The following is a 10,081-nucleotide window of genomic DNA, read 5'->3' as shown; positions in this document are numbered from 1 at the left end:
TCAACAGATATGTATGCTAATTCATATACGATAACTTTTTAAATACTAATTTATATTCACGACTGGAATGGTGTTGGTATAAATAGGGTTATCTCCCTTTTTCTTCTAAACAATTAACTTTGTTCTTCATGCCAATCAGCTTTTGATTTCGCAAATTTACCCATTCGATTGATCAAGCAGAATTGCTTTGACCAATCAACATTAATCTGCGTATGCTAGATGCAAAATTCTTTGTTCATCCACTTTTGATTCAGATTACAATCCAGACAACACAACGAATTTCCTCCTTATTTTGAATGTGATTTACTTAAAACAATTCAGAGAACTGTCTATTTCTAATATTATAAACCTATTTCATAATTGGTCTCATTTAAAGCTGCAAAATACAATTAGTTTTGCAAAACGCTTTGTTTAATACTAATATTGTTCTTTTATCTCAGTCTTTGACACTTTCTTTTACCAAAAGCAAAAATGGCCAGGTTCCCAAATACAGCTAGGTCACCTAGAAAAAAAAAAAAAAAAAAAAAAAAAAAAAAAAAAAAAAAAACAGCAAAACACAAAGGCCAGATCATTAAAAGCAACCAAACCGTAATGGTTAGATAAAGTATTTTATCTCAACTACTGTTGCATTAAAAGTTTCCAGATGTGCACCAAGCATCTTTTTTCATTTTGAGAAATATTTTACAAAACACAAGTTTATTAATACCGTTTTTTTTTTTGTTTGTTTTTGTTTTAACTTCTTTACTGAAAGATGAGTTTTGGAATTTTATTTACATTAAACAAATCCATTTTCTGTCAGACACTGCTATACTATTTTCCAGAAATTGCCAAAGCAAATCAACCACAAGTTTTACAAAAGTATACTTCAAGTTAAAATATAGTAAATGTACACAATCATTACCAGCATCTTTTTTTTACCCCTCCCCATTCACAATTTATAAATCGTGACGGCTTTTAAAACATTCTTCTTCCATAACTAAAATAAGTCTCTTTAATTCTACTTTATCATTAGTAGCTGGCCTCCATCGATCAGAGAAGGCCCTGGCAAGGGGCATCCTTTGGATGCTAGCCTGAGCAGTTCGATATGAAGGGCAGGCTGCTGCCCCCCCCCCCCTTCCATATCACTGATGAATCTAAAGTAACAGCAAGGCTGTTACAGTTTGGCACCTATACTGACACACAAGTGCTGATAGAATAAACTTGTAGGCAACATCAAAGTGCCTTAGGGACTCTTCATTCTTCCTCAAGCTTTACTCCGGAAGCCTTTCCCATCTATAGGTAGTCCACAAGGCAGGGAAGGTTTGAAATTAGGGTTTAACTTCCCTTAAATAGACTGCCTTCCAGAATTGACAAGCTCCATCTACCTGAAGCAACTGGTTATGGTGTCAGTGACCCACCCACTCCCTTTCTTTTGTCAGTAGCAATAGGGAAGTACATCTAAGCCAATTAGATTGCAATTTGTTTGGTATTGACATTCATTTATCATCATTATTACATAAAAGTATTAGTTTACTAGCAGGGAAACCCAATGTTGCCTGGGATTAAATAAGGATCAATAAATGTTCTACATTTCAAAACTTTCATTGTCATCGAAATCCGTGAAATCGTCCATTTTTTAATTAATTAATTGCCTACTTTAGTCAGGGACTCACCGCCATGCACCAAGATGAAGCTTCACATAGCTTTCTGCAGTGAGAGTCCACAAGATATTGTAGTTTACATTGCACTGTAGAGAACCTACTGTTGATTTTATGAAATTATTTTTATACATCACGGCTGGAATTAAAGTTTAAAATGCCAAAGTCAAGCTTCATGATTCGATTGTGCTCTAAACACAAATATTCATTTTGAACACACCCCTATCTAATCGAAGAACCTACTGTTGATTTTATATGCTGGGGCCTTCTGCTTGTGCAGTGATAAAGCTTCTCAAATGCACTTGTGATGTTAGGCTGCATGGCTTTAAATTTGGTCAAAATCTAACTATTCTTTCTTTAACGGGATTTTTTTTTTTTTATCGAGTTTTGATACTTATCAGAGGCATTCCTATACAAAACCTATCTAAGAACACTCCCAGAAACAAAAGTACATTTGTGTGAAATCTCATAAAAATCTGTCCAGCCGTTTTGGAATCCATCAGGAACCAACTCACACACACAAATTTATATTTTATATATATAAGTAGATATTATCTCTATATCTACTTACATATAAAAGGCATTGTGTGTGTGTGTGTGTGTGTGTGTTTGAAATTAATGTTTCTATTTAGAACACAAGTGAACCGTGATACTTGACTTTTACATTTCAAACTAATTCAAGCTATTAAAGAAAAATAATTTTATAAAATTAACAGTAGGTTCTCTGCAGTGCAATGTAGACTACAATGTATTGTGGACCTAGTAACTCTGGTGAGGCATGTGAACCTTAATCCTGGTGCACAACGATGGTTCGCCAACTAAAGCAGGCAACCAATCGATCCGATTAAAAAAATGGTCAATTTCACCGATTTCGATGACAATAAAAGGATAGAAGTTTATAGATTTGTTTATCATCATTTAATCCCAGGCAACGTCGGGTCTCGCTATTTGTTCATATATATATATATATATATATATATATATATATATAATTTTTATGACTAATCCTATATGGAATAAGCTCATGAAATTCTTGTTATTACAAATAAGCAGAACACTATAACCATCATCCGTGATGTATTCAAGTGAAACCTGGCAAGTGAGGGTTGAGGATGTGGGTTGCATGGAGAGAAATGACACGAGAAGGATGCAATGGATGTATAATGCAGGTCTTAAAAGATCGGCTCAGTTCTGGAGATCTAAGAGGAAGATTAAATCTGGACAATATAAGAAGACATGTGCAGAATAGTAGACTTCAGTGATATAGCCATGATGAGTGAATGGATGAGAGTTCTTGGGTTTGTAGGTGTAGAACAGTTGAGGTAGCAGGTTCAGTTCAGTGAGGAAAGGCAAGGAAACCTAGGAAGAAGATATAAAAATTGACCTCAAGCAAAGAGAGAATAAATAAAAACTTGGGACCATCTCTAACAATTGCACTCCCAAAACAAAGATGACAAAAATCGATACAGTTGATGAAAATACGAAACGGCAGCTACAAAAGCATGAAATGAAACACGAAACTGTTCTACCCCCCAAATCTTGAGTATATTTACCTCCTCTACAAAAGGTTAGACACAAGAATAGGTATGATTTTGAAGAGCTAGCACACTTTGGCCTACAAAACAATGCCTGAGCAGCCTTGTCAGCATTCCTCTTTAGGGTCACCTCAGGTGATTAACAAGAAACTAATCTCTTCTCAAAGACGAGATAAAAACTGGGAGGATCGATCTCCTGAGACCGAACAGAACAAATACCTCAGCTCGACAGAGCAGAGTGAGAAGAAATCCCAACAACCCACCCTTTGTCGGACTGAACGTTGAGAATGTACCCTCGACTGGTTCAGTTGTTTTGTTTCATGGCATATCAACTCTTTTCAGATTACGTAATCCGAAATCGGGTAATTTTGAGAAAAAGAAAAGTTTTATGCTCCAAGTTCTTTATATCTTCAAATATTTATTATGAGTGCTTAGTTTGGTTGTTTTGTAGAATAAAATTGTGGTACTTGTGTATTTTTGGTACCCTGCTGAAATAATATTTCGAAAGCCATTCTTAACATGGGGAGGGAAGGGTGTTTTGTAACTCTGTGCTTCCACCTAACAATTTAAAAAAATAAAAATAAAAAAATATCATGAAACTTGCATTTAACCTGAAAAACAATTTAAAAATAATGCAGTGCCAAAAATACATAAGCACCAAAATTGTTGCCTTTGGCTTTACAGAACATGATTGTGTTTTGCAAAGGGAAAGGGGAAAAAAAAACACACACACACACAACTTCATTGTTTGGTGCATTTAAGTTGAGAAGGTGTTATCTTCAGACAGCCTAATCTGGTAGTACCAGAGGAATGAAAAAGTGTTGCGTAAAAGTTATGAAGTTGCTCAAAATAAACTCCTGCTCCACTTAAGTTTTTTTTTTTTTTTTTTTAAAGTCAACGTTTGAGAAACTCTGCATTAATGGCATCGCAGTACCAACATAAAAAGTCCTGTTTAAATTAAAGACAAGTCAACAATTATCACTGCTCAATAGATTAATATTCCATAGAAATGCAGACTCTAAAAATAAAACAATGTCCACAATGGCAGTGAAACGACTTGTTTACCGAAACATTTCTAAAGAATCGTTAATGTTGAGATTGCAATGAAGAATTACTGCCCCCCCTCCTCCCGAGCCTCATTGCATACAACCTCTTTATTGAGAGAGCAATTAATTCCCGGCCTAAATTGTTAAGTATGTTAAGTATGTAACTGACATAAATGATATTGACCAATTTTGTATTGGTAACTAAAGAAAATGAGGAGGGGGGGTGACCTGTTGTGTCAACCACTGAACTCTGATATTTTTTTTTTCATGAGAAAACATTTAGAAAATCAATTAAATGTACGAATATTTTTTTTTTTTAATTCAAAACTGGGGGTGGGGATGGATGGGGCAGCTTTGTCCGTCGTAAAATTCGCTTAAATATGATATTTTAATTTGTCCAGATTTCGTATATATTATTATAGAGTTGTGATTTCAAAAGTAAAAGTATTTGGGTGCCATCAGCTAGAATTGAAACCGAAAGCAAAACAAGCATTCAAAGTTGGTGACTTACCCACTGTACCAACATGACACACATATGAACTGATTAAAAATAAACTAAGATCAATATACAAAGTTTTTAACGATTTTTTTTATTCAATTTTGACCCATTTTTTTGGACTCCTTAAAAACTAGTTTAACCAGCAAAGGACTCATAAATAAACGGCCCATAAAAAATCCAATCATTTGAGGCCCCTAGCACTGCTCTGCGACTTTTTGTTTCCGAAGAGATAGAGTTTAAAAATATGGAGACAGACGGAGACATAGTGCCTTTTATATATGAGATTAGTTTGTCCACTATATCTTCCCTTCTCTCTCTCTCCAGCTATGGTTTAAATAGTATTAATAGTAGTGGTGATATTCACTAGTGTTTCTAATAAACTATCCTAATCTTGTTTTAGAATTATGTTACCATTCATTTAATGAACAGAGTAAGAGAGTGACAAAAACAAGGGTGATCAAAGCTGTATAATAAAAGCGGGGTGGGGTTGGGGAGAATCAATTAACACACAGTGAGAGAGGATGAGACTAATAAATAACATAGTAAAAGATGGGTCACTAGTTAAGGTAGTTGCAAATGACATCTTAATTAGAATTCAGAATGTATTTTATACCAATGTTTGAATTAAGAAAAAGTAAGCTTGCTGAGATCAGTTAAATATTGATAAAAAAAAAAAAAAAAAAAAAAAAAAAAAAAAAATTAAAAAAAAAAGAGAAAAAGAAAAAGGAAGATAAACTTCGTTTCTTTCTGCTTGCCATAACTCCCGGGGGTGGGGGGGATCACCAGTTTTATCTAGGGGAGATAACTAAAATCTCAATTTTTGCTAATTATCTTTGAAAAACTATCAGCTTACATTTTTGTAAATACAAAATACACCAGGAAGTAATCTATAGATTTTAATTTTACTGGCAATTTATAGTAAATAAATATTTATTAGTTCATCATTAGTACGAGCCATGGAAAATTAAGTTTTAATCAAAAATAAATGAATAAAAGCAACAAAAAGAATCGTTTTAGATACAAATGTTTTCAATTACAATACCCCAAAAAGTTCTGATTTTTTTTTTTTTTTTTTCAAATTCCAATTAATCATCCTAACACACACACACACATATATATATAAGTGAAAAAAATGACAAAAGACTACATTCCAAAGTTCATGATGTTGACCATCTTACAATTTATTCCTTTAGTTCAGTTGATATTTAAAATTCTTGACAGTACCTGTTTCGTAGCGCAAGAGTAATCAATAATTATATCAATTACTGAATCTATTTTGCCCTTAACTCATCAGAAGAAATAGCAACAATCAATTCGTTTAAAGGAAATTATATGTGTGTGTGACAACTTTTTTTAAACATTTTTCATAATTCTAGTTTACTCCTTAGATATGAAAACATTTTGATCAGATGTAGTAAACTCAAGTAATACAAAAATAAGTAGGTATATATATATATATATATATATATATATATATTATATATTAGTGGCAGCAAAAAGAAAGTCTGCACTTGTCATTTTTTTCAAAAACCGAAAATTTAAGCTAAATTGAATCTAGCTGCTTAAAATTCCTCTATAATTTTACCTGCTCATATGTGACTTGATTGAAGTATCCTAGTGTTCACATCAATTTAAAAATTAGCTTCAAATCAAGAAGGCAAAAAGTAACTCTGCAGCAACAAATAAGCTTAAAAACAGCTTAAAATATCCACTTTTTAGGCAACAAAGCATCTCTCATCGTAATTATTGTTGTAATTGAGAAATCAGCCACAAATTGAAATGTGATGAGAAAATAGTGAAAATAACTGCAAAAGCACCAAAACACTGGCAGTGTTCATGATGCCCCTAAATCTGGTCGTCCTAGAGTTACTTCTTACAGGGAAGACAATGCTATCAAGATCCGCAGCCAAAGAAACAGATTTGAAACGGCTCCCCAAATCAACAGTTTAATCTTGTTAAAAAGTGCTCTCTTTCTACAGTTAAGAACAGATTGAAGGAATTTAATTTGCAAGGTTGTGTTGCAAGACAACGATTTCTGTAAAGAACAGAAAGCTCCATCTGGAATTCGTCAGATGCAATGACGATCATGACTCTTCATATTGGTCGAAAGTGATTTTTAGCAATGAAAGCAAGTTCAATAGGGTAGGCAGTGATGGTAAGCAATACATCCGTGGAAGGAAGGATAAAGAATTTAATCGTAGGTGCACAGTTTCAATGCTGAAGCTGGTGGAGGTTCAGTTTTGGTATGGGGCATTATTAGTGCCAACAGTCCAGAGCCTATAGTTTGCTTGCAAGGTCGAATTAATTAAACCAAGTCCATTAATATATTGACTGAGCATTTTCTACCCTACTTTGGCCAGAATTTGGATAATAATCCCACTTCATGTAGGATAATGCTCCCATTCACACAGCTGGCAATGTCAAGAGATTCCCTGAAAAGCATGATATTCCGTGTTTGGATTGGCCTGCACAATCTCCAGACCTCAATCCTATCGAAAACGTATAGCATTACATCACGCAACAGCTACACAATGATAAAATTTCAAATCTGGAAGAACTTTGGACAAAAATTAAAGAGAAGTGGGATGCCCTTTCACCGGAGTATTGTCGCAGACTAATTCAAGATATGTCTAAAAGATTGCAGGTTGTCAAATTTCAGAAGGACTATGCTACTAAATATTAACTAGTTCATTGTGTTCCTGTTGTATTTGTCTTGCATTAATGTTCTAAAGTTACATTTAAATAATAATTTTCCATTGTGCAGAGTTTCTTTTTGCCTTCTTAATTTGAAGTTAATTTTTTAAATTGATGTGAACACTAGGATATTTCAATTAAAAGTCAAATATGAATAGATAAAATTATAGAGGAATAAAATGCAAATCAAATGAGGTATAGGTTATTTTAACAGTTACATTCAATTTAGTTTAAATTTGCAGTTTTTTTTTTTTAAATGACAAGTGCGGACTTTCTTTTTGGTGCCACTGTGTATAAGTTAATGTAGTTTTTTTTTTTTATGTGTGTTTATCTTAGGAACTGCTAAAATTTTAAGTCTATAATAAAATTTATAAACAAATACTATTTATACCGTTTCAAAATTCATCCTTTAATGGTTTGACATTTTTTCTTATTAGACAAAAGCTCACCTTGAAAATTGAAAGACTCACCACAATCAAAATAAATGAAACGAAAAAAAAAATTTTTTTTTAATTTAAAAAAAAAAAAAAAAATTATACATTGAATAAACTTTTGCTTGTTTATATTTTTTGCATTACAATTATCACATTTTCCACATTGAAAATAAACATTTTATAGATTATACCTGTTTTGTTTTCTTTAAAACAAGCCTCCCCCCCCCTCTCTAACTTAGTTATCTATGTACAGTTAAACTGATTCATGAACGACTTCAAAACTAGAACAATTCAGATTTCAAACAAAAAAATTCAAGGTAAAAAATACATCAGCTTTCTAACAAAATTTTGCTTCTTGAACCATGACAACAACTAAAGTATACTGTCTGATAAAACATTACCAGTTCTGTGAAGAGTTGCTAATCCTGTGTTTTTAAATCCAGCTCAATTTTTTTTTTTTTAATCAATGTGAATTTTTACTTTCTAATCAAAGTTTTTCTTAAAAACTGCTAAAATTTAAAATATATTACAAAATGTGTAGTAAAATGTACACTTAAGCAGTTCATAAATGTTCAGAATATATATTTACAAAATAAGGTTTTAAGTATTGAAAATACAAACTTATATTAACCCATTAATGCCTAAACAAATAGTTTATAATATAAATTACACCTGTCTGTTTAAAGGCATGCATGTATGTATGTACGTCTGCCTAAAACTTTCGACAGGTGACGGATTTTCACGAGATCAGTATCATTTTGAAGCTCAACCCTTCGAACGACAAATATCGAAAAATTGGCCAAAAACATTAATTCCTTTACCCTCAACTAAGCAGTGGAGCAGGGAGGGTCAGTTTTTTTGCTGACGTTTTTTGCAAGTCACTCAACCTTCACGTCAACGTCACATAAAAGGCATTATTTTGACCGCCCGTGACATTACAACTGCGATAAGCACATTGTAAGACCGTTTATTTGTTTGGTTTTTTTTTTCGCCTCTTTTTCCTCTGGCGTGATACAGGTTCGAGCCTGCTTACTACTCCTATGTTTTTGTTTATTTTTGGCTCAACCAACACCCTTACACACACCGCCATTTTCTTTTCCACCTTCACGTCACGGGTTTTAGTCTGTCTGCCTACTGCAACTTTTTTTGTTTTGCTCAACACACCTCCAAACACCCAGGCAATGCCGGGCACCTCGGCTAGTATATAATAATTAACAAATTAATCTTTTTATAGTGTTTTTAATCAGAAATAGGATTCCATTTTTGAAGAATTTGGTTTTAAAAAAGTTTTTCAGAACACGTTCTGTTTAAAAATAGTGAGTGATTCTATTGGATTTCTCTTGTTCCACCACTCACTATGCTAGTTTAATCTAATATTTCTTAATGCTTCAGTAAGCATTTCAGGAAAGAGCAACTCTTTACAGCATTGCCATCTAATTCACCAAGCGTGTACAAAAAAAAAATGTAAATTAGATAGCAAAATAAGTTACTTTACTTCTATATTTATCCATGAAGCTAATACAGGAGTAAAGAGACATTTTGCCATCTAATTTACATATGTGCTTATGGTTAGTAAAGACAGAAGTGAATTTGACTAATTAGTTTTAGCTATATAATACTGCAATAAGCTTCTTTTTTTTTTTTTATTAGGTTTCCTCAAACTTTCAATCTCTTCATTTCCTTTAGTCAAAAGTTTCTTACAAAATTCTTTTTCATTCCACATTCCAAAGAAAAAAAAAATAAAGAAAAAAATACATTTGTCTCTAAATTGTTTGGTGGGCTTCCACTATTCAATGAATTACATGCAAAATCTATTTCATAAAAAAATATGAATCAAATATTATGGCTTTGGAATCATGACTAACAATTATTTATATACAATATATATATATCATTGAATTAGCAAGGTTCATCCTCTCTAATGGTTATACACTGCAAATTCAATGAAGCCATAAAAATTGTTTAAGTTTAAAAGCTCTTTCACAAAAATTCCAAGTTTTCACTTTGTAATTCATATTTTATTTTGATTATAGTGAGCTTTTGTCTTTTTTGTTTGTGATCTTTTCTCTAGTTGACAGTATTTTGCTGTGCTAGATGTTAAATAGCCAACTATTTGAAATACAAGTTAACCAGTGGTTAAAAGTGAATTACCTTCAGCTTTCACTTTGGCTGAAAGAAAGAAAAACGACAACATTTTAAGCATTTGAAAATTTCTTTTCACCCATCAAATAAAAAA

The 10,081-nt window shown here is 32.6% G+C and overlaps 1 protein-coding gene across 1 annotated transcript in view; it reads right to left on the bottom strand.

The window, feature by feature from the left end:
• The window catches only part of LOC145256176 (protein MON2 homolog), a 1,437,553-nt gene that overhangs the window by 1,330,148 nt on the left and 97,324 nt on the right, over window positions 1-10,081 (bottom strand). The window contains exon 7 of the mRNA XM_080114764.1: window positions 9,997-10,014. Within this exon, the coding sequence (XP_079970890.1) occupies window positions 9,997-10,014 (18 nt within the window). The remainder of the gene's footprint in view (window positions 1-9,996; window positions 10,015-10,081) is intronic.

This window comes from Euprymna scolopes, chromosome 32 (genome assembly GCF_053919585.1).
Source record: "Euprymna scolopes isolate OS-2025 chromosome 32, ASM5391958v1, whole genome shotgun sequence".
In the NCBI taxonomy this organism is placed as follows: Eukaryota; Metazoa; Mollusca; class Cephalopoda; order Sepiida; family Sepiolidae; genus Euprymna; species Euprymna scolopes.
This window is presented reverse-complemented; position numbering and strand designations above follow the sequence as displayed.